Below are 24,927 nucleotides of genomic sequence, written 5' to 3'. Positions count from 1 at the left end.
ATGAGAGAGAGAGAGAGAGAGAGAGAGAAACTCCTATAAAACATTAGGAGCAGATACAGATGTGCTCCTTTTACGTGCACTCGCGGAAGAAAAAGATGGTGAGGATGATGGAGTGAGGAAGCAGCCGATTCATTCCTGTTCCTTTGCCCCGTCTCGCTGTAATGCGCCTGTGCTATGACACCATTCGACGGGTAACTAGTTTCTGGGTATGTTTGTGCACACTTCTATCTATAATCATTTTCTCCACTGTCTTACATCCAATAAAACTCTCACAGATATCCCATTTCCAGGAATACACACATTCCCTCCCATACTGTTCAGGTTACGTGCCGTCAGTCTGCCAGTGTGTTCCGATCAGAGATGTACTGCAGGTCAATTCTGGATTGATTACCGCACAGGAATAGTAGTGGTTCATACCTTACGCACGGTGTCCTTGTTCCTCTTCTCTCTTTACAAAGTTATTGCAAGAGTGTTAGGTGGAGCGTTATGTCAGAGTAAATCCACGTCCATTGTCCATTAGAATAATCCATTGGACACACCCAGGCAATATTACAACCCGTGTACAGATGCAGAGTGGAGTAAGAATTATCTGCAAGCATGCACACACTAATACATAAACACTGACTTAAGAACATTTGGTCTGATCCTAAGTGAAACACAAATTTGCCAATTGTTACACAAAACTGGAATGGCAAACATGCCTCTGAGCTTTAGGATGCATTGTAAAAAGCCTGCGTTGCTATGAGGTGGACGTGCAGATGTTTTAGGTGTCCTTTGTTGAGAAATGTTGGTGATGAGCACAGAGAGGCATTGTCTGTCTCTGGAGGATTATTTTCTGTTTATAGAGTGGCACTAAAGTCACCATCAGTGTCTTGGAATATTTTGGAAATTACCGATTTAAAGTCTCTCTGGGGACACAAGACATTAGTTTTAAAAAAAAAAATGAGATTTAGTGATGCGGGTCCAGACAGACCTTGGACATCTGAAACCCGAAGTTGCCTAATGTCTGGTCAAGCCATGCTATTTATGAGAAAAACGACACGGAAGTGGGAGATGCCTATGATTTTAAAGCTATCAAACCACACAGCAATTTGAACAAAAAAAAGTGTTTATTCCAGAACCTTTGAGCGTGATAATAAATACATGAGGCCTCGGCCAACATCCTAGTGTAGTGCACGAAGCACATACCCACTGAGCACCTAAACCAGCTTCATCTTGGTTAAAACGCTGAAAACCTCCTGTTCACATCTCCAGATCTTTACGTCTGGGTTGGTCCCTTTATGTTGTAAACTCTTAGCAGTGAGTGACTGTGTGTGTGCGTGTGTGTGTGTGTGTGTGTGTGTGTGTGTGTGTGTGTGTGTGTGTGTGTGTGTGTGTGTGTGAGTGTGTCTGTCTGTGTGTTCTCATATTTGGAAGGCTTTGGTAGGTTTTCCCTCAAACAGTCTTGTAGCTGGATTAACAGTAGTGTTTCACAGTCGACTGGCTCTAGATATGGTTCAGCATGTGATTCGACGGCACACTCTTGTTGAACCAAACTAGTTTGCTCTCTGAACAGTTCCTAACTGACTACTGCCAAACTGTAGCAGAGGTGTCGGCACAGAGCAGAGCTGTAAAAATAAACAGTCAGTTAGTGTTTTTTTTTTGTTTGTTTTTGTTTTGTTTTTTTAAATAATCACATCATAAACATCCTGCATGTTAATTACAAGCAATGGTGAACAGACAAAAACCATGAACTGTCGAGGTGACATTGCATTTGTGTGGAATGTGTGAGTGAGAATGAAAGAATGGATCTCAGGCTTCAATGTTTAGTCCATGAACATGTTTGTCTCGTGTGCATTTGTGTTTTTCTTGTTCTCATTCATCTGTTTTGTAAATGTGTGTTTGTCTCAGTCTTTGTAACCTTTTGGTGTGCTCAGGGGAGGCTGAAGACGGGTGTGTGGTGGGGCAGCGGCGGTCCATCCACATACACGGACACGCACAGACTGCGTCAGTGCTAGTTCAGTGACGGAGAGCGGTCGGTGGTCCACAGCAGCTCGATGTAGGGCCACTTGGTCTGTAGGCAGCGCTTCACTGGAGTGTCGTCTGTCCGGACCATGGGGTCCTCAAAACCGAGCACCAAAGCCGTCCCTTCCACGTACTCTACCTGAGAACACAAATGCATGCAGGCCAGAACATAATAAATACAGAGTTAACTGAACACGTAAACGCACACACTTCAATTCTTTGCAGACACTTCCTCTGAAGCAGATGCAGATCAGCTGCAGGGGACTGCTGTCAGAAGGTCTGTTATTCCTATCTGGAGCTATGGGAATGGAATTGCCATTACAACCTTATAGGCACCTTGCTGCCATGTGCGCGTGTGTGTGTGCGCGCGCGCGCGCGTGTGTGTGTGTGTGTAGGTGTGCGCTTTTGTGTGGGCAACACATGTGGTGCCATTCCTACAATTTCAGGTAGTGGTATGGAAAGAAAAGCTATTTTATAGACTAGACAGTTGACGGATGAAGAAAGTGATATTCCTGAGTACCAGGTTTCTGCACAGCCACCAATGACATCCACTGACAATCATCCATCAAACTAAGCCTGCTTAATAGGCCTGCGTTTGAGCATTTATCACGGCCAGGCTGCTGACAGTGGCCTCAGTATTGAAAGGACCAGTGGAGAAACAGGAGGCTAAGCCAGGGTTTTTGGATGGATGGACTGGCTATTAGGCTCGCAATAGCTACTGCTTATTCTGGAGTGGCTCGGCTGCCTCTAGCTGTGTGTGTGTGCATGTGGGTATGAATGATGACAGGAAAAGAAGAGAAGTAATTGGGGAAGAGAAAGAATATGTAAGAGAACCACCACCATTACTTACAATGAAAAAAACAGACTATGAAAGAGTGTCTTACCCGCTCTTTGTGGTTAGACTGTTTAAGTCCATTGTAGTGGTAGACGGGAAATGAGTCTGGGATTCCTGAATCCTGAAACACAGGCAGGGAGCAGAGTGAAAAACATACAATGTTGTCGAGGAGTCTGCAATCTGTTCGTACAGAGAAGGAGGTAAAGACCCATGGGTAGAACATTTAATAACCAAAAAGTCAAACAGTCACATCTTTGGCTGCAAACAGAGCTTCATGTTAAATCCCATGTGTTAATCTTTAATGTGTATTTATACATTTTAAAGCCCAACTCCAATTACCACAAAGCAGCCAACACAACAAAAATTTTCAAACAATCACAAGTGAGCCAAAACACTTCCCGTGACTTTGGCTTGAAGGGGCAGAAAGCTAATAGGGTGTGTTGTCTGAGAGCGTGTCCAGCTTCTTGTGTTTATATGCCTATATATGAAACCCTAACCCTCACCCCAATCCCACGTGTGTCTGAGTGTGTGTGTCCAGTTGGCTAATGGTAGTATAATTTCTTTGCGGCTCGGGGCCATTCCTCTGGTGAGTCCCTAAAGCCCTGATCACTTTAACACAGTTCCCCTCTATCTCTCTCTCTCTCTGTCTTCCTTACTCACTCTGCCTCATAAAGGCCTCTTAATGCTTTTTCTAAAGTTCTCAACGAGTTAACGTCACGTGCATAAATTTCACATGAGATGCCGCAGGAATGTTTTTGGCATAAAAAGCTTTGATTTGCTAAAACAGCACACCACATATGCTCGGGAAATAGACATTAGTGTCACCCATATGTGTGTACCCAACTCTTCCTCCATATGTTTTAACTGTGGTGTGGATTATATGACGTGTGGGAGGCATTTGTCATTCAGTGCGTGTATTTTAGAAGTGGAAATCAAGCCCCCCCCCCCCCCCCCCCCTCCCCCCACACACACACACACATACCTACCTGATCAGGGAAAAACTCCAACAGAAACGGACCCAGGAGAATTATACCCAAGCTCTCTGGATCCAGCTTACTCTTCACCAGACTGACACTGAGAAGGCAGAGAGGCACAGAGAGGAAGTAAACAAAAAAGTGAGCAGAGGAAAACAGATCCAGAAATCACGAGAGAGAAAAACAAAAAACAAAAACAGGCAGCAGGAAGGACATCAAGACCATCAGAAAAGCACAAAACCAAAAGCTTTGTGTATGAAAACAAGAGTCAAATCTACCATCACTCCATGTGGATTTATGATGCATGTTTTGGTGTGCATGTTACCATGAATACTGTGGTGCAACTAAATATACTTCTTTCCAGACATTCCTACGTGTTAGATCAGTGTTATTATTATTCCACTGGGATAAAAAATAAATCTGGTCAGATTGCCCTTTTAAGGCATCGAGGAGAGAATTGAGGGTTATACTCGGACACAGAGGGAAGAGAATCATTTTTTTCCCATCATCTGCCAATTTTTTTTTTTTACAAATGGTAGATGCAGAAGGGTAGCAGACAGACCCTGCTGAAGTGTTACCCAGAAACACTTTGGATATCCTACTCTATAGTTGATCTTTTGCTCCTTGTGGAGGAAAGCGTGACAAGCAGATCATTACCACAGGGATCAATTTTGTAATTATGAACAAGTGGTTGTGTATTGGTGGGAATCAGGGCAGTTCATGTTTGTGGGGACTTTGTTCTATACACAAGGCATGACTTCATCATTTAAAAATTGACTCGACATGAGATTATGGCACATGCAAACTGGCAGCATTGTGCATGCCACAGACATTTCTTGTGTCCAATCCATCTAGCTGCTTGTCTAGACTGCTGTATATTCATCATTTATAATCGGGCATTTCATTCTTTAAAGGGAGAATTTGCCACTTTTTAAGCGGATGCCTAATTAGTGTTGATGGTAAATGATGCCAACTGAAGCAATGCATTCCTAAATACGTCCTCCGTGTCTCTAGGAAGCAGCTTAAAAGGCTGTTTGTTTTTCCTGCACCAGCTCCCTTATTTAATAGTCAGTAGCCGAAAGAACTACAGGCGGATTCATCCGTCTGGGTCGCCAGGGGGGCGCTCTAGATGCTGCTAAGAAGCAAAACTTCGTCCTCTTCGCTTGTACTGCAACTAGCCGTGTGTCCAACAGCGGAAATGTTATCCCAAAATATGGGTGCAGAGGAATTTATGGATGAGGTTCATTTGACCATGTTTTGTCTGACTCAGATATTCAAAAAAATGATGCAAGAGGAGGCGTGAGACTGCAGGTGCATTAGCTGTGCAAGAGGATAGCGTCAGCGGGGACCATCCAGAAATGCAGTCATTCTGCTGCAATGATTTTCAGGGTAGTTTTTGTTGGATGCTGTTAACGACCCTGACCGAGAAAGTTGTATGCGCGTTTCTATGCATGAAAGTTTTACGACATACTTGAACAGAGTGTGCTGGAGTCCTTCAACGCCACATTTTGGACAACAAAAGGGGGGGGGGGGGGGGGGGCGGCGAGGTTGGTGATGCATGGCACGACTCGACAAGCAGTTTTCTCAACACGTCTTGTTTGTGTTTACAATAGTTACTAATGTTACAATAAATTATCAGTAGTGGCTTCATAGTTCATTTATTAATTCACTAAAGCGGTCTTTAACAGCTTGAACATGTCGGAAAATCTTCTTCTGATCAAATTTAAATGATAAAACACCACAAAAATGTATGTTTTAAGATCTTAAGACTGAATATTTTTGACAAACACCTCCTAACAGATGATCAAGAGTCTTGGGACCTTTGCTGAAGAACAGTCCACAGAGTTGGTCAACCACAAATGGTAGCAGCAGACTGTCATGAGATATGTAGAAATATCAAAAAGCAACTTCTAAACAGTTTTTACTTATCTCCATGAGACATTTCAACTCAGAGCCTCCAGATACTTTTATGAAATCATTTCATGACGCACTAAAGATGCTACTTTTTTTTTTAAACACGTGGGAATGCTTGTAGGAAGTCTGTCGTTGTGTGGTAAGGAATGAGACTCGCCTGTTTGGACTGGGAGTCTCCCCTCAGTTTGCTGTGTTTTGTTGTGATGTATCGGCCATCTGGGGGTCTGAAAACCAGATCAGTGGTCCAGTTACTTGGCAAGGACCACGACTGCAGCATTAGGGCTGACTGTTCCTCTGAGGAGAACGTGCTTCTGTTTGAAGCGGCACTTTAAAGCATTTCCTCGATCTCTCAGTCTTTCTTCCTGCCGTTAATGATCTCCCCCTTTAAGCCTCTGTTTCTGACTTTCTTTCTTTCTTCCTCTGCTTTTATAGCGGGCTCTCTCTCTCTCTCTCTCTCTCTCTCTCTGGTCTTATTTTATAGTGGCCTCGCAGTGAAACATGAGCACAGGGCTGCTGACCTGGCCTGGCCGTGACTTAGGAGTTAGAACTTTAGAAGCTCTACAGGTGCCATACACACACACACACACGCACACGCACACGCACACGCACACACACACAAACATAAAGCCTTGAACATGCAAGCACTTACTACTCCGGCTCCGAGACAAGGTCAAGAGCTTTCATCACGTCCTCCAGCAGGGAATCCGGGATGAAGCCATTATCTAGAGAGAGAAAGAAAGAGAGAAAGAGAAACTAGCTGACCCTTGAGAGAACATAAAATAAAGGCTTTAATTGAAAACCAGGGGCTTCCCCTACATACATATGGCATAAGAACTATTTACGTCACAGGCTCTGGGCAATGAACTCATCTAACACACACACATACACACACACACACACACACACACACACACACACACTCTCTTTCTCAATGACCTACATTCCATGGCCGTGATGATTGCTTTACCTGAGAGGAGAAGCTTTAAATGCTAACATGTGTTTTTTCCCAGCTCCGTCTACTTTACAGTTTGTATCATTTCAACAGCAGCATGCGAGTCTGTTGTTTAGATACATACATAAACCCCAAGTGTGTAGTGAACAAGATTAACTGACAAGAGCTGTGCTTGTTCGCTCTCAAATAACTCAATCTTGTCCTTTTCAAAGCCATATTTCAGTGACAAAGTCAGAGTGCTAATTGATAGTGTGACAGCAAGCAGAGAGGGCACACGCGCACAGGCACACGCAAACGCACAGAACACACACACACACACACACACACACACACAACATAAGGACACTGACAAACAAATATTAAAAAAACATGCCGAGACAGTTGGTTTCTGAGTTTGTACATCTTGTGAGTCACTACAGTGCGTGTGAATGTGTCTGGCGCCCTACTTCAACAACGCAGACAACTCCACATGTGACACAGACAGATTTATGACCCTTTTACACAGCACTCGACTCCGTTGTCGTGGGAATATGTATGCGCGTGTACCGCACATTCTCCTTTCACGCTTGTATATACGTGTGCATTTAAATCTGCGGGTGCACCTACTGTAGCTCAAGCATGTGTTTGTGTGCACAAGCGTGTGCGCGAAACGACCATATGGTACGCAGAATGTCCTGGCAGATGAAAGCAGGAGAGGATTGGACAACAAGCAGAGTGATATTCTGCGCAACAGGAGGAGATAAATGAAGAAGGAGGCAAAAAACAGATGACAGTTTTGTTTACATATTTGTTGTCGGAGCAGGCAGGACTGCTCTCAGCTGGTAGGATTTATCTTACAGTAACATCACATTGCACCACCTACAAAAAGAGCTACACAAATCAGCACATGTTCCTACAAGCCAAATAGTGAATAATGCTGTTGTCGCTAACAGAGAACAGTACACTTCATTTTGCGATAAAAACATTAAAGTCCCCAGCTGAACATTCTTGCAACATGTATTGCTCTAATGCCCACTCTCTTTGGCATGATACTGGCTTCTTCCTTCTCTGTCTTGTATAAAAACAGAAGCAACAGATGTTAAGACTAAATGTTTCACTTCAGAGCTCATTGTTGTCTTTAAATGCTCTCAAACACTCGACCATTTCTCATTATAATCCTGTGGCTGCATGAAACAATACGGTAGACTTTCATTTCCTGTGACCTGACAAGCTATCTTCACTTAATCTTTCTATTGTCATTGTGTCACTCTTTGTTTCCTTCCCATCTCCTTTTACCCCAGTCACCTGGAAGTGGCAAGAAAGGAGCTTTAGGAAAATGAAGAAGAGGGAAGAAGCAGGATGGTTGACTCAGCTGTTAGAGGAGCAGATCTCACTAACCCAAACAACAACAATGGAGATGAGAGGAGAGAAACAGACCCATGTTCCCCCTGCAGAAGAAAATAATGGAGCCGAGAACAAAAAAGATGAGGCGAGGAAGGCAGGGGAGGATGCGGAGAAACAAAGAAAGCAGGGCCAGGATGTTGTTTTTTCTATGTGTGTGTGTGTAGCTGTGTTGGGGGTGTAAGTTCCGATTAATTAAAGTACATCTGTGCGCCAGAATTTTCATATAACTGATGTACAAATGAGCAAATAAAGTCGGAAAAAAAACAACGTGGTAAAGGGTGGAGCACAAAGATCATTTGTACAGTGTATGAGATAAAAAGACTTGTTGCTCGTTACCTTCGGGATCAAATGACTGGAAGACCCTCCTTGCCTGTTCTGATGGAGACTCTCGACCTACCAGCGACATCTCCTATTGAAACACAGCCAGGAAGGAGAAGGAAAGAAAAAAAATAAAAGAGACAATAGAGGAAAAGTTAGAAACCATGCATGACAACATTATCCAAAAGTGAGCACGCAGAAATTTGTGTATAAATTGATGAGACAGGAAGGGATCATGCAGGAGGAATGCTTAGATCACATTACTGGACAACATAGCTTCATCGGTGATGAAACATTAGAACAGCTGAATTCAGGGACCAGATGTTCATCTGCATCTACTCACAGTTTACAGATAGTGACTGGTCTTGCCAAAATACAACAAACTATATTCTACACATGCAGCCAACATACACTCATAGCAGCAGGTTTGTGATGCACTTCTAATGCACTGTGTGATCTAATGGGCCGGTGCAATCACCACAGTTCATCGGGTCGTTAACTGATCTGCTGATAAAGTCAGACAATTTGTTTTCACTCCAAACACAAAATCAGGTAATCAAATCTTATATATACTGCCTCTGATTTATGAGAAGCTCTACACTGCTTGTTTAGAGAGAGCCTGAAAAGTATACTATCCAATTAGAAAAAATGGATGTTTCTTCATAGGACAGTCGCATCATTGACATTGTGTTTGAGTCCCGTGGTTGGGCCCGGTTAGCGATCACACCAGATATGAACTGCGCCCGAGTCCAACTGAATTGTGACAGTACTCTGAATACCATGTACCATGCTCGGGCAGGGTATGGATTGCGTACTGTGAGAACACCCTTCGTGTGGCTGTTTGGAAGAAGTATAGGCCATTTTACCTTTAGATTTGTTTGGATGACATGTTCAAAAACCAAAGTTTGTTTTAAGTATTCTGAAATCCTACCCCAACTTAAGATTGAAAGGTCCTCTAATGACCAATCTTATCTTGCTTTTATGCATTATTCAACACTTATTCAACAATTACAGTAAGACATTGTCCAGAACTTTCTGTAGCTTTAACAGCAGAATACCCATTAGTTTCTAATAAGTAACAGTGAAAGCCAACAATACTGAGGAGTACAAGGCCAAGTGTTTTAGTTCTATGAAAACACTGTGCATGAATATCCACTTAAAAAAAGTTTAAGAAGGGAGAAGCTGAGAGAGCATTGTGTAGGCGAGTGTCAGAGATTTCTCACTGTTGAGATTTTTGGGAGATATGAGAGAAGGAGGGAGTGTATTTATGACAACGAATCACTGGACAAACACAATGTTTTTGGAGAGCGAATGAACCCTGCTCATCTCCTTTAGCTGGCCTTTATTAAAGCTTGAGCCTCAGATCTGCACGGGCTGCTAGGGTTTCACGGTCAACTTATTACTGTACTCAGGGCTTACTCAGGGAGAAAGAGGGAGGGAGTGAGGGAGTGAGGGAGTGAGTGGGGTGTTCAGGGGGACACATCAAGAAGAGATGACTCCCAGCTGCAGGCTCTTCAGATGCAAAGAAAAACACCCCCACACCAGCGAACATGCGCTCACACACGGTTCTGTCACACCAAGTGTAGCTGGGACCTGATGTGCTAACATTACAGGCTCCATAAATCTGACAGACGATTTGTCATGAGCTAGATATGTCTATGTTTCACTTATAAAGGTTGGACACGGGATCCCAGAGGAATAATGTGCTGAAAAAGTTCCTTAGCAGTTGACTGCATATCTGTACCTCGAAACAAGACCTGTTTTAATAAACTGTAATTATGCCTCAAACCTTGACTAAGAAAATATGAGTCTCTTCCCAAGGTGATGGAAGCTCTAATTAATCTTTGGCTGGAGTTACAAGTCCGATAAGCCTCATGAACTAAAGCTCTGTTAACATTATTTATCATCTTCCAGAGCAGGATGGACACATTCATTGTAAACCACAGTTACTGGATGTCAACACTTTACCAGTAAACAAACACTCGTAAGTGGTCATCAGCAGACGAAAACAAAACATACGATTACTGCTAGTCTGCACAACGATATGAGCACATAGAATGGGATAGAAAAGACCATGACTCGTGAGCATAAGATCATCCACATGCGCAGACACACACAAAGGCAGCATAAATTACATGATTGTGTGTGTGATGACAGGTTTGCTTGCTTGTCTTTGATCTGTGTTTTATTAGAGGCCTGAGGAAGATGCTGCTGACTTGGAAAATATGTCGTGGAGCTACACTCTGCAGGGGAAGTGTGTGTTGGTGTGCCTCAATGGTTCACTCAAACCCCTTAAATTACAGTATGTGTGAATGTCTATGCGAGTCTGGGTAAAAGACAGAATCTGTGCATTAAACTTGTCCCCGGATGAAACGTATTTGCTGATACTGGAGTACAGCATTCTGTTCTTTTGACACGGTACAATGACGCGCGCACACGCTGCTGCACCAACGCCAGATCTTTTTAAGCGTGGCTTATGAAATCAAGGAGCACATTCCAAACCCTGCAGTCCGACCTTTTCGCCGAAGCCCTTGAACTCCGTAACAGAGCAACAACAAGCTACCCTAAAGGAACAAAGCAAGAACAACACACACACCACCCAGAGGACTTAAAATACACAATGTAATGTAGAACAAAACCAGAGTGTATTGAAATCAAACGTCTTCGTCAACAATTTTAAATGACCAAAAAGACTCTGGAGTAGGCAAACCAGATCTGTCCCACTATACATATGGTACTACACAGAACGCGTGTTATTTTCTACCTCTTTCCATCTGCACTTCTGTTGCTCTATGTTCAGTACGCCGACAGGCTCTCTTAGGTTGACAAATCATTGCCCTGTAGGCCTTTTTTTTTTTTTCCTTCATTCTTGCTCTTGCCCAATTCACCCTTCTTTACCTACCGTTTCCTGTGCTTAGTAGGTACTCCAGTGTTGGAGCATTTCCTCCCCTCCCACCCTTAACGTTTTGTTCTATTCTTCCTTCCGTCTTTCAGCCTTTATCTCCACATGCAGGTACCTACTTCAGGTAAGACAGTTAGGCATAGCACTTTACTAGAATTACTCTTTCTTTCCCTCCAGTCCACCCAAAGAGCTATTGTGTGTGCTGAGAGGCTTTGAGTGGCCATCGAGTGCGTCTGGAGGGATCGGTTTCAGAACAACAAAGCAGAGGTCTCGGACAGTGTCTCCTGCCTTGTTCCTGGCAGGTACCGACAGTCTCACTACATGACAGGCTGAGGAGCGAGTCTGTGTGTGAAGGCTTGTTATGTAGAGTCTGTGTGTTTTTGAATGTGTTTAGTTCACCTTAACTAGCCTGTGTCCCAAGTGATCACAAATACAGAAAACAATGGAAAACCGATCTCTCCTGCTACATAGTGTGTGCTCTTTCTACTGCGGGTTTGTGTACGCCTGTATGTATTTCAGGTGTGACAGACAGGACAAAGTGGTGATTTATGGAGCTGTCTTGGATGAGCAAAAGTGCGTCTCACCAGAAAAGAGAGGAGACACCAGAGAGTAGTTATACAGCGCAATGATGGGTCTTATAACACAGACCAACACCGGGGGAGAAAGAAGAACAATGCAGCACACACACACTGACAAAGACAGTCTTTTATCCGACTACAATGGCCTTTGGTCTGACCTGTCACACATTATTAATGACTGTTAATGTACACTGTTTTGTTAGTTTGTGTTTGCGGGTGGCCCGCACCCACTGATCATATGAAAGACAGAAAGTAATCCCAGAACAAAGTTCCTGTAGACTTCTTTCCTGTCGCTGTTTTTGGATATTCATTGTTTGTGTTGACCTATCTTTCAGTATGTATTTTTTTTTTTTTTCAAACTCAGCAGTGTCATATTTTATCAAAATGATCAAATCAACCTCTTATTTAGAAATCTTATTTTCAAATGACCTATCTGGACCAAAAGGTGATTAAAAACTAGCACAATTTGATCTCGGAAGGCTTTACTTGTTATATGAAGACAAAACATTAATGTTGTGTAATATATAATAGTGGAAGAACCAGACTGATTATTTTATAGGTCATGTTGCATACATTTAGTGTATCATGGCATCGTTATTGAACTGGAGGCTTATTCCCGACCTAAAAACACACATTATCTGTGATATAAAATTACAAACTCAAGGTTTAGAACAAATTCCTCTCAAAAGAACTTTTGGATGCAGCTATGATCTCTGGAACGCAGTCGTAAATTAACCTCGAGTTGTAAATATCGTCTCACTTTCTTGTATGAGAATGACAAAAACCATATTGCTCAGTTTTGTCATGGTAACGCTGTATATCGACTGTGCTTATGTGAATAAAGCCTCCCTGACTTGAACAGACGTACATTGACTGTGTCTGCACATAGGTTCTTGCTCTTTACCGGTCTCTGAAGGACATTGTGTGCGTATGCAGACAGAAGCTGGAGTCTGAAGGGACACCGAGTGCCACAGCGGCTTTTCTCTTTCTTAGTAAATAACTGACCTTGAACACGACTACTCTACACAGACACACACAAAAACACACATGTAACTCCCTGGAGATGGTCAGATACAGCCTGCGAACCTCATTACTCAGTGAGGGCAGAGCAAAGAGTGATGAGAAATGTCACAGGAGGATCACCCTCCCCCCACATCCTTTCCGGAGTGACCACCACACTGCTCTTGAAAGTGCATCCTTCCTTTCTACTTCCTTTCCTCCTCTTTCCTTCCCATGAGGGACCAATAACGTAAAGAGGTTGGCTGAGATGCATTGGGGAATCTTTCACTCGGGCAAGCGACTTAACGTACACTGGAGTGAATGGCTACTTCAAAGAAAGCGGAAGGAAGGAAGAATTTTTTTTTTTAAACCTACTGCATGATATGCCTCATTTATCACCCATCCCTCTTCTTCTTCATTCTGTCTGTCTTTCTTGTTTTTGCTCCTTCTTCTGGTATCTCAGAAACTCTTGTCCAAAAACAGATCCCATTACATGCCATTATACACACGCATTAATACAACAAAGGACAGAGTGTGGGGGTGTTGTGGGTTGGGATCAAAAATGGTGGAATGGCCTTTGTGTAGGTAGATTAGATAAAAAACACTAATGCCATTAAGCTGATGGTCTGAAAGCCACAGTCACACACTGACAGCCACTCGGGGAATACACACCCGTCCCCAGTGGCAGAAAGAAGGAGCCACTGACACATCAGAGGCAGGGATCAGGTTTTCTGCTTTTGTGAGGATGGCGCTATGTCAGCGCTAAAAGCTACATAACCAGGTAGAGCGTATTTTTGTGTCACAAAGCCTGGAAAAGTGCACTTCAAATTAGCTCTAAACATAGATTCCATTTTACGTAAGACAGGGTCACACGAGCAACATTGTCCCATGTCTTCCTTCTTCAGCTCAGGCTCAAAGTTTTAGAGCCCATTACTGCTGCCATAACGTAGCGTCATCTATGTGCATCAGTATATATGCATGTATGTGCAAGTTCAAGTGTATCTCCAGAGGGACAAATGCATCCAGATGAAAACTTTGGAATCGCATTCCCTACAGGAAGTCATCGACCTGAAGCCACACATACACATATACACACACACACACACACATCGCTAATGCTAATCAAGATTAGGTTTCCTGCGCTCTGGAATGTGTGTGTAAGAGTCAGACTGAGAGTGTGTGTATATGTGAACATGTCACTAGTGCTGGGGGAGTTGGAGCAATTGGCAAGTCATCAGCGCACGCATGACGACGTTGGGTCATCACTGAGCCAACATATGATCCACTCGCCTCGCAGGCTCAAGCTTTATTCATGTAACAGAGCTTTTAATCAATGGTATATTAAGGGTGTGGCGCTATGATGGAGATGATTGCCTGGAAGGTTACTTTTGCCCCTCTGGTGCCATTTTCACAACAGCAGGGAGAATCGATTTGCTCCAACTAAAACTGCCAGTTTTAATTCACATGCTACAGCAATGTATTTAGTTACATGTTCACGATGATAACCATGGTTGTTTGAGGGCAAGCTGACCACAGGTAAGTAATCTGATGATTCATAATTCTACTGAAGAGTCAAAGTTTCAAACCTCCAAAAGCAGGGTTGACCTCAATCGGGTGGTGCATTCTATGCTTTGTGGTATAACTCTGTGCATGTATGTATGTGCACCAGTGCATATTTGAGTTGCTGCACAAGAGACAGGATGTTATAGGTCTTTTCCAGGAACCCAAGAACTTTACCTGCATTTTTGACCACATTTTTCCTGGTCCCCCAAAAGCTACCTACTCTTCTGGATCAAGACTTGATTCTGCAGAAAAGAGTGTCACAGATGTGTCAAACCCAAGGGTCTGGACACTTAGACTGAGCTCAAACCCAGGATATTATAATACATGTGGGGATCGGAATTTTGTTTAATATCATTAACATGTAATCAACAGTTAAATTCCCAGCTATTAACAAATCACACACTGGGCAAGGGAGTATATCTGCAGTTGCTAATTGTTGTGGTTGCACATTATAACAGGGAAGATCCACAATCTGTCTCTTACAATCTTTAATTTTGAATCTCCTTTTTAACATTTATTCAAATTCTAGTCAACCAGCAGCGTGTCTTGTCACACCATTGTAAATGATATCTCATACCAATTCAGTGCTATTAAACCTGTTATTAGTCATATTTGTCTTTTCTTTTTTGGCTGGAGCACAACAGCAGGGCCAACTCTATAAACATAAATGTCTGTCACTGAATGACTAATGAAGTAACATGTATCTGTTACAAATCAAAGGCCCTCAGTCCAAATTAAAAGATCTCTCATGTTTCATACATTGCCCTGCCATATAGTAAAGTTTGACCTGGTTTTGATTTTGTTTTAAGATTATTTTTTGGCATTTTGCCTTATGTGGGGAAATCGAGCAGGGAAATGACATGTGGTAAAGGTCCGGCTGGCCGGGAATAGAACCAGAGACTCACTGATGATGGTATTTGCACCTATGTGATATGCATCCTAACCACTGGGCTATTGGGTTGCCTTAATTAGTCTATTCCTTACATTTCTTAAGAAGCAGTAGAAACTTAGACATTAACTATGCGTTAGTCCCTGAGTATTGTTTCTGGTGTTCATTCCATCTTGTGAAGGGCTCATGTGGAATATGGTCTCAGTCCAAAATATAAAATGCAAGTAACTTTGTATAACAAAAACGGGTGCCATGACAGAAAAATGTATAACCTATATTGTTGGAATTAACCTGACATTGTGAAGATAGACAGATGTGGAGCAGTTTACATCATGGCCATACATAATGAAGTACACATTGTTTAGTTGATCAAAGATGGTTGAGAAACCAAAACTGTGAGCGTGAGGAAGTGAGAGCAAGAATATGACTGTGTGTGTGTGTGTGTACGTGTTGGGGGCTGCTTTTGTTAAATCCCTCTTTGGAAACTGAGATTTCTTTCTTCATGCTAGATAGGTGAAAAGCCAAGAAACAGCACCGACCATATATGACTATCTCCTGCGCTCCCCCCCTACTCTTTTGTCCCCACATTGATATCTGACCTACACTACATTAAATCTGTTAAGCACATTCCATATTTTGGTTTTTCTAACCTGCTGAGGAGACTGGCTTATGTTACACCCTGTGTGTCTCTGTTGTGTGGAATATGTGCTGGCTCTTATATGGATGAGTGTATTGAACTTGCCTTTGTGAAAAATACAGAGAGGTGAGTTTCACTGCCAAGGATCCAAATAGGGAATTTTGGAGACTTCAGGAATGTCCCGACCTGAAACACACACACACACAAAAGAAATGTATAACAAATGAGCCTATTTTCAGTTTTTTTCCTGATTAAATCTGTATTTGTTTAAAATGTAATATGCATTAACATTTAAACAGAAACATGTTACATATCCAAACCCTCAACAAATAGTGTGTGTTAATAGGTATCCGTATAAAATTTAAACTGTTTATCACTTGGATCCTCTTGTATTAGTCACGTGCCCACAGCAAACTCTCTCTTAAGATCCCTCCATTTAATTGCTGCTTACTATTTGCTGGTATTTGCAGAGTTCATATTTTAACTTGAGCTTTTCTGGGCTTGCTGATGTTGGCAATGATAAATAAATAACTTGAGATTCCCATTCTTCAAGCTGTCACGTCACATGTATTAAAAAAACAACAAAAAAAAAACTTTTATGATCTATGCTTATAAAAATTGTGTCTGTGTGCCGGAACTTAAAACTATAGTGAGAGAGCGAGGAGTTTAAAGTTAATCTGTTGGAACTGTTCCTTCCAAACACATATTTTCACATGACAGCTCTCACTGTGGTTTGTGCTTCATATATTGGAAAAGTCCCACATCTTAGGGTTACAAGCAGCAATGAGCATTTGTGTATATATTTGTAAACCTACTGTGCTCCTCTGAGTTTATAGAATGGGTATCCATCCCTATTCAGTGTCGAGCTTTATTAAAAGAACACAAATCCTCTGCAGACTTAATACTAACTGGATAATTTGTTTATACTTCTGAATCATGTTCTGGGAACCTGTCTGTGTCCGTACCTTGCAGTAGCGCAGCGATTCCATGAGCGTGAGGAAGCCAACGGATGTCTGTTTATGAATCCCATGTAGTTCTTCAAGACGGGGTTTTAAAAGAGCAGAAAAAAAAGTTCATTGATGTCAAACTGGCATTAATTTGTGCAGTTTTTGTGCAATGCAGTGGATTACAGAATTTACGACTCTGGTGAAAATGGTTTAAATCTGGGACCGCAAAAGAGTTCTGTGAGTCGGATATGTGTGCATGGGTCTGTTGTGTGAATTTGGCATGTTGGAGTATGTGCATGCGATAATTTGATGGAATTCTTACTCATGCCAGAGCACTCCCTGTCTCCATCCCAGACATTAGAGACAGCATGGCCGGATATGAGGAGGTTCACCAGGCTTTGACTGCAAAAGACAGAAAAGGATCAAGAGTAAAAAGGAATTTAAGAAAATATATGATCTCCTAAACCTCCATCTACCACACAAATAAGTGTCTACATTTTAACTGAAATGCACAACATGTGAAGATGTGTTTTATACCTCCCATGGCCATGCACAGGGTCTATGAGAGGATCCACCGTGTCCTGGATTTCATTCCTTATATTCTCTATGCCCTGCACAGAGAGGATCAGAGGAAACACATCTGCATTTTCTTTTTGTGTATTTGAACATTAATGCATACCCAGAAAACATGAATTAAATGGTGAAACAAAATGATTAACAGTCCATTAATAAACAGTTTCATAAGTTGTTTAAAAATATCTTCATGGTCACTTATATATAGCAGACACAACATCAGCAACCCCATAATATCCAATCATTATTTGATATTTCTATGCATCTCTCTATCTGGCCCTTTAGTTTCCTTACCTTGGTGAGGATGACAGAGTAAAGGAAAAGCAAGACTCCACAGCACCCCCTCCAGGTGTGGCAAAGAGACAGCACCTCCTCTCTGAGATCAGACACTGATGTGACTGTTCGCTTGCTGCAGGATGGAAACAAACATCAGAATGATTTATGAAACACTCAAAAGACAGTATTTTGGGGTTTTAGGAGGTCACAATCAATATGACCATTAATTGTGTTCATCATGCTCGGATGTCCTTTCATAATAGGGCAGAAAACAATTAAATGCGTGAGAGGGCCAAGAAAAATCTGATCTTTGTCTGGAGCCACTTCTCTCACTTCTCTCATTCGTTCCACTTTGAAAAACTTGCTAGTGGTGCTGTCTGTCTTAGTTAGCATGCACTTCTTCATTGGGAGTCAGTGCTGCTTTTTGCTGACTGTGGTCTAAGCTGCCAGTGCGCTGTGATGAAATTTCAATATTCCTCTAGGAAATGCAGCCTTGCATTAATTTAACTTGTGTTTGTGTGTGTGTGACAGACAGTATGCATGTAAGAAAAGTCGTTTTTTAAAAAAAATTTTTTTACAAGGCAATCAGTTAAAGTGCTGAGTCAGCAAATTGTAAGCAGAGTAAAATAGCAAATATATTGTGAAAGCCAATTCTTGCAGAACATATTAATCAAATACCTCCTCTGGTGATACTATCTTCAAAGAAATATGTATTTCTTTATCACGGTGCTATATATTGGCAATTGTAAAACCAGGAGTTGTAACATCTTAATCCCTCCAGAGTACCCACAGTATTACTTAATGTTGACATTATATAAAGTGTGGATAAGTAGAAAGATGCGGGGTGTTATCTGCGGGCAGAATATTGTGTCACTTACTGGAGAGCACTGTGAAATCGTTCAAAGCCAAGATCCTCTGCAGCCAAAGCAGCTAGGCACAAGAAAACACGCAAATACTGTAGTATCAGTGCAAGACACAGCAAAACTCCACATTAGCAAATACGTAGTCATTAAAAGTAACTATTGCTGTAATTAATTGTTAAAACAAGGCTTCAGTCAATGAGTGACAATCAAGGTTTGTGCATCTCCCATGGGAGTTATGACAGAAGTAGGACTCACTGGGTTGCTGTTCCTGGGGCGGCTGACTGCCTTCTGGCTCTGGCATGTCCTGTGTTTGTGACTGTGTCTGTGTGTTAGTATGTGTGCTAGTGTGTGGGCTCTGTCCCTTGGCCCAGGACACCAGGCAGAACCCTGTGGAGGGGCTGGAGCAGGCAGACTCCAGGATTTCGCTCAGCGTTGAACACAGAGCCGTTTTCTGCTCCTCCTCTAATAGACACAAGCATAACACATGCATTATTTATCAATAAAAAACACTAGACTATATGAAATGATGGAAAAAAAACAAAGGCTTAAATGTTTCTTCTGAGAATCTACCTGACATCTTTCTCCAGTTGGAACTTTCTCTATTAAAGAGAACGTTCTTTAATAGGAAAGCCTGCAAAGAAACACAAACTCAGTCTCCAAATTTGCAAGAAAATATTCCATGGTGCAAAATGCAACACTTGCTAAGTTTTGCTTGTCCACAGAGACTCATGGACTTTGATTTTTTTTTAGCCAATTTTCAAATATATGATCAACCATTGTTAAGGCAGTTACAAAAACAATGCATATCACTATAAGATGCATAGACGTTGCAGTGATAATACTGCAAAGGGGTTGAACTAGAACATACCTGGACAGGTGCAATTACAGCACATGGGCCTCCCTCAAACTGCTCCAGTGCTGTGTGCTCATGCTCACTAAAAACAAATCCTGTGATAAACAAAAAAAGTGTGTTAACAGAGAACCTCAAAAACTTTCATAATACAATAATGACAAAGAGGCCTTTTTTTTTTTTTTTTTTTTTATCCCTGTAAACATCTGTTTTTGAGTAAAACACGTCTTTCCTTTTCTGCAAAAAAACCCCAAAAAACAACCCTCATATCATCAGTACTGAAACAAAAGCATCATACCTTGAGTCCATCTACGAAAGATTGAAGCAGACACTCCTCCGCCGGATGGTCTCCACCAAACCAAATCCACCAACTCTTTATTCAACTCTGACATGATCACTTTTTTAAAGCGCTGGCAAAGCGCACAGGCACTCAACTCTTCAGCCCAAAAGCCACGTGGGGACAAGAGAGGTCGGTCGAGGCTAACTTGCTTCTCGCTCTCCCCGGTGTTGACAGTCCAGCTCTCTGGGTAGGTCGAGCCTGTGGCATCGGCCACAAGCTACCTGCGTGGTACGACACAGTCTGACTCTGGAGGCTGGCAGCAAACTGGCGGGTAGGAATGACATCAACGGAGCCACACCTGCCTGCCAAGACACAGTTTAAGTTACTGTCTGTAAGGAAAACACTTGTTTTTTTTACTTTTAGCAGACAACTTAACTGCGAAAGTGGCGCGATTTAAGACTAACGAGGTTTGAACTCAGCTGCGGCAGTACAGTTTTATAGTTACTCGCTTTATAAAAAAAAAAAAAAAAAAAAAAAAAAAAAAAAAAAGCTAAAACAGCTAGCAGTTGCGATAACGTCAAATACTTTAAAACGGATAGAGACATTTTACGACAATAATGTGAGCGGTTATTCGCGGCTGTTCTCGGCATCGTTACATCCGTAAAACTCTTTGAGAAATGATTGTTCCGGTCACAGATTTTAAGAGCCGAGTTGCGTTGCTAATGTCAGCAGTTAGCATTAGCATTACTACTACTAGCAGCTAATCTTTCATTTCTTTGTCGTTCAGTTGCGACTCGTTCTGCGGCTTCTTCTGCTGCCGTTGAATGAATTCTTATTTCGTTATTAGTTACTTATTGATGAACCTTAATTACCGTAATACACAGTCGAGTAATGCAAGTCCGTGTTGATTCTATTTTTGGTGGGCAATTTCACCGTCAGCAGCGTCTCTGTCATTCGTTTATTTACAACAGAATTGCAAAAAAAACAAAAACAAAACCGTACGTACGTTTGACGTGTCTCCTCATTGGTTGAGATCCAGATGCGTCAAGTGCTGCAGCTTCAACGTGCTCTATCAGTGGTCTATTGACTTGTCAATCATATCTAGCACCCACCCACAACCGGGAACCATAGAATTGAAGTTCTCCATAAGCAGTAAGCAAGTTGGAGGATGACATTTTATTCATTTATATTTGGGATTACTCCTATGTCGAAGCATAGACTTAAACGCAACAGCTAATAACACTGAACCTTATTATCATCCCGTTTCAGTTTTAAAATGATCTTTCAGAACTATTGGTATTATGTCCTCTGCCCCTCTCCGTACAACGATCTAGTCACTACATGGCGCATGCGCACAGTGTGGTTCCAGCTAACTTGTACTGTACTTGCTTTCCACGCGTGTTTTAGAGTTACGCTTTGCGAAAAACCTGGTTTAGGGCCAGAAATTGGGGCACTTCAAGACGTGTTTTTCATCAGCATGGGAGGTCAAGCTAAGGGCAAAAAGAAAAACAAACCTAACAGGAAAGACAAACGTCCAAACAGGAGTAAGTTGTTCACTCGTTCATCATTTTGCTGGTTATTTACAGAATACCACGTCAACTTCTTAGACAGCAAGTAGCTGAAAATAACACACAACGTGTTGTTTTTGGTGGAGGCCAAATGAGATAAAAAACTAATGTTAATTAAACTCTTATGTCATCTCAGCAGATGGAGGATTTGTAAGTCTGTCACCACAGGAAAGGACGAAACTAAGAATGCACGAAAAAGCCAAAAAGAAGACAGCTGAGAAGTACTCAGTACAGCAACTCCTAGAGAAGGTACATATCCACAACAACAAAAAAATAACTCAAATATGATATACCCTTTAAGATTTTTTTCTGATCATCTATTTAATTTGTCTTGTGTGATAATCTGTTGAACAGACAGAAGAATGCATGGACAGTTTTGACTTTGAGATGGCTGGCCTTTTCTGTCAACGGGCCCTGGATGTGGAGTCCACCAACCTACAAGCTCTAGACATGCAGGGACACATTTGCTCTGAATTAGGAGACACACAGAAAGCTAAGGAGATATCCTTTATGCATTTTTCTATTTTTGTTTGCTTGTCAGTTATTCAGTCATTTCACTGGAGCAAAGCTATGATTTTTCATTCTGTTCTGATGAAGTGATGTTTGCGGCTTCCTTGACCAAGGCTCTCAAGTTTTTCTGCGTGCAGTGGCGGTGAGCCCAGATGTAGGCCACAGTAAGTACATGTACCTGGGCCAAATTCACACAGGCCAGGAGGCAGTGGACTATTACACTAGGGGAATACAAGTCCTACTGTCTGCATTGGAGAAACAGGAAACAACAACAGTGAGTGAGCACATACACAGACAATCTCATGCTCTCATGGTTTATATATTATAGATACTCAACATCAACTTGGGAAATGCTGTTGTACTCAAGTCTTTTAATGCTAGTGAATGTTATTTATATTCACAAGAGGGTGCTGTTGGACAATGTATGAATGTCAGTATCTTAGCTCATCTCATCTTATTAATCACATGTAGCTAATTAGAAAACATTGTTTCCTTGAATTTGAAAATAGCAGTGACATTTGATTTGTTCAAATGTTTTTTCTGACTTTCTGTTTCATTTTGGTCACTTTTTTGTTTTCCTTGTTCAATAGTTGATACTTTTGCATGCAATGAGAGTGTAATATTGAATTTAAAAAGAAAAACATATATCTCTAAGGCAAAATGCCATATCTCAATACGCCATTACAGTGTGACAATGAGTCAGCATGCACTATACTAGAACTCGGAAACTAAAGCAAATACATGAAATTAAGGTCATCATTAAATTTATCGTTTCCATCACAAATTTTTTCACTTTGACAAAATTAATGTATTTTTAGGGGAGGGGGTGGCATATATTGGATATCTTATCATTGTTTTAAACAAGTCTGCATGTTGATTCTGTTTGGATTTGTAATAGTTATATAAACTTTGAAAACTCTCAAGAAGTCCTCGCTGTGCTCTTCACACAGGCTCAGGCTGGAGCTGCTGCCTCACCGGATGAGGACCCGGAGCTTCCCACATCGAAGGACGTCAGTGTAGCCTACTGCTCCATCGCTGAGCTATACTTAACAGACCTCTGGTACTAGAGCAAACAGACTTGCACACTTGACACTTACTGTATGACCCCATCTCATGCTGCGTCTTTGGTGATGAGTTGAGTGTTGTCTCTCTCTTTGTTCTTGTGTGTGCATGTAAGCATGGAGGAAGGCGCTGGAGACAAGTGCAGAGAGTTCATTGAGAGAGCATTGCAGTATCACCAAGACAACCCTGAGGCTCTACAGCTTATGGCCAGTTACCTGTTCAGTACAGAGAGAAACCAGGTCAGTACACACACACACACACACACACACACACACTCAGGATGAGTTATCACCACATTAAAGCGAGAATCTGCTGAGTTAATTATTCTGAGCAAATTGAATTGTATGCCATTAATCAGCAGATGGACACATACATTAACACGCACACACACAGACAGGTCATGCCGATAGGAATGTTAATTACTGGGCAGATCATTGAGGTCATATAGTCATCTGATAAAGAGAAATAGATGGGGAACAGTATATTGGACTCAATTTAGACAAATTGCCAAAGGAAGTTTGCAGTATAACGCATTTGATAGTGAGTTCAGAACATCTTTATAACATTTTCTATATTTTTACTTGTTTTTAAAAATGTGGCATATACAAGAGATATTTTAAAAGTATTATTGCTTTTCACGTTTGTGAACTCATCACAGCTAACAAGAAGTGTAACATTAATGGAATTATTAGTATTTTTGTTTTAATACACATGCACATTAAACAAGCTGTTTATTCAGTGTATATATGTACTAGTACAAAATTTTTACATTTTTGTAAAATTGTATACTACTTGTCTTTTTTGTCAGTTGAAGTTTTCTCTTTTTGATAGTTACTTGTTTTTTCTCTTTACATTTTTTTTTATTGCTGTTAAGCCACCATTGTATTGTAAAATTGTCAGCAGAGGATGATTCAAAACCTGTTCTAATAAACCCAGAACTGTGTGAAAATTGTACTCTTTCAGCACGCACATCACCAAACTGATTAAAAAAAAGAAATGGTAATCTAAAGCTGAAGTGGATATATAATACCAGCTGCAAGCTGTAGGGGTCAGGCTGGCTCCAGTCATACTTCACAGCTTCCCACATCCAGTGACCAAAGTGTCTTTTTTTGGAAAACGATGGTAATAATTTTGAAATCAACAATGTGAAATTAAGTTAATCTGTGCATCTGTGCATCTAGTCTGTAGGAAAAAATTTTTACAATGGGATTACACTGCAGAAACTGATTTGTGTGAGAGTACATTCTATAGTTGTTGTTGTTGCACACACATACAGGCCTAAAGACAGATATAGCTAAATCTTGAAATGCATATAATTTTTTTCTGTCTTCAGGAAGGTAAAGAATACCTGTTGAAGAGCGTGGTATTGTGGCTACCTGCACAGAAACAGAATGCAGCTTCTTCCGCCACAGAGGAAGACATGCAGGTGAGTTGGAGCTGTGGTTGGTATTTTTCTCGCCTACACCAGTGCCAAATAAGATCCAGGTTTATTTATAAAGCCCTTTCAACTAATGGGATTGTCACAGTGTGTTTTGCAGTGCGCACACCAGTAGAGATTTAAAAAAAAGAAAAGAGGAAGAGATGGTAAAAAAAATAAAAAAAAGATATTGAATAAGTCTTTTGCAAAACTGTATGCTTTTGTGTGAGTGTGTGAAGAGAAAGCAGACATGAAAGACAAGATGAGGGAGGAGTCGTAAAGGATAAGTAAATAAAGTACAACAGAGAATTTGAGAACAAAAATAAAATGGCTGAAATGTAGGATGGGCACTAGATAACGCCAAATAAATGGTTCTAGAGTTTACTTTCAAATACTGAATAAATGTGATATAAGAAAGGTTGATCGGATGGTTTGATATAGAAATTCCAGTGACACCAGTGTTATGACTCTTATCTTCAGGAGCAGGTTGATGTGAACACAGCCTGCTGACACTTTGGCTGTGATTAACAGCCACATAGCTGCAGAACGTTTTGTACCTTGAAATTGGATCGGTGTGATTATCAGACAAAGGAGGAACTATGTTTGTGGATGCTTGCGTAAACACTCACTGCA

The 24,927-nt window shown here is 41.4% G+C and overlaps 2 protein-coding genes across 3 annotated transcripts in view; one reads left to right on the top strand and one right to left on the bottom strand.

Annotated features, from left to right (window-relative positions):
• Nucleotides 1–1,090: 1,090 nt before the first annotated feature.
• Nucleotides 1,091–20,703, bottom strand: mindy3 (MINDY lysine 48 deubiquitinase 3). Of its 2 annotated transcripts, none has more exons than XM_069142908.1 (16): nucleotides 20,610–20,703; nucleotides 19,756–20,099; nucleotides 19,476–19,555; nucleotides 19,178–19,238; nucleotides 18,863–19,069; nucleotides 18,623–18,674; nucleotides 17,763–17,877; nucleotides 17,433–17,506; nucleotides 17,218–17,297; nucleotides 16,914–16,984; nucleotides 16,054–16,134; nucleotides 8,399–8,471; nucleotides 6,377–6,449; nucleotides 3,826–3,913; nucleotides 2,889–2,960; nucleotides 1,091–2,143 (listed from the first exon to the last, which is right to left on the bottom strand). In XM_069142908.1, the coding sequence occupies exons 2-16, from the start codon at nucleotides 19,847–19,849 to the stop codon at nucleotides 1,994–1,996; spliced, it is 1,371 nt and encodes a 456-aa protein (XP_068999009.1). In that variant the 5' UTR covers nucleotides 19,850–20,099; nucleotides 20,610–20,703; the 3' UTR covers nucleotides 1,091–1,993. The 2 variants fall into 2 exon arrangements, with proteins under 2 accessions (XP_068999009.1, XP_068999010.1); XM_069142909.1 differs by having other exon boundaries at nucleotides 19,756–20,095; nucleotides 20,610–20,701.
• A 367-nt stretch (nucleotides 20,704–21,070) lies between these two features.
• The window catches only part of LOC138194289 (uncharacterized), a 28,398-nt gene continuing 24,541 nt past the window's right edge, over nucleotides 21,071–24,927 (top strand). The window contains exons 1-7 of the mRNA XM_069142910.1: nucleotides 21,071–21,281; nucleotides 21,445–21,554; nucleotides 21,660–21,803; nucleotides 21,934–22,089; nucleotides 22,766–22,875; nucleotides 22,993–23,116; nucleotides 24,211–24,303. Of these exons, the coding sequence (XP_068999011.1) occupies nucleotides 21,086–21,281; nucleotides 21,445–21,554; nucleotides 21,660–21,803; nucleotides 21,934–22,089; nucleotides 22,766–22,875; nucleotides 22,993–23,116; nucleotides 24,211–24,303 (933 nt within the window). The 5' untranslated portion in view covers nucleotides 21,071–21,085. The remainder of the gene's footprint in view (nucleotides 21,282–21,444; nucleotides 21,555–21,659; nucleotides 21,804–21,933; nucleotides 22,090–22,765; nucleotides 22,876–22,992; nucleotides 23,117–24,210; nucleotides 24,304–24,927) is intronic.

The sequence above is a fragment of the Embiotoca jacksoni genome, unplaced genomic scaffold (genome assembly GCF_022577435.1).
Source record: "Embiotoca jacksoni isolate LCO1_2020_lvr unplaced genomic scaffold, fEmbJac1.0.p SCAF_11, whole genome shotgun sequence".
NCBI classification, from domain to species: Eukaryota; Metazoa; Chordata; class Actinopteri; family Embiotocidae; genus Embiotoca; species Embiotoca jacksoni.
This window is presented reverse-complemented; position numbering and strand designations above follow the sequence as displayed.

Coding starts and splice junctions, on each gene's coding strand:
- mindy3 (XM_069142908.1), bottom strand. CDS start 19,849: ATGTCAGAGTTGAATAAAGAGTTGGTGGATTTGGTTTGGTGGAGACCA. Junction 16,135..16,913: donor AATCGCTGCGCTACTGCAAG/GTACGGACACAG, acceptor TGTGTGTTTCAG/GTCGGGACATTCCTGAAGTC. Junction 8,472..16,053: donor TCTCTGTATTTTTCACAAAG/GCAAGTTCAATA, acceptor GTGTTTCAATAG/GAGATGTCGCTGGTAGGTCG.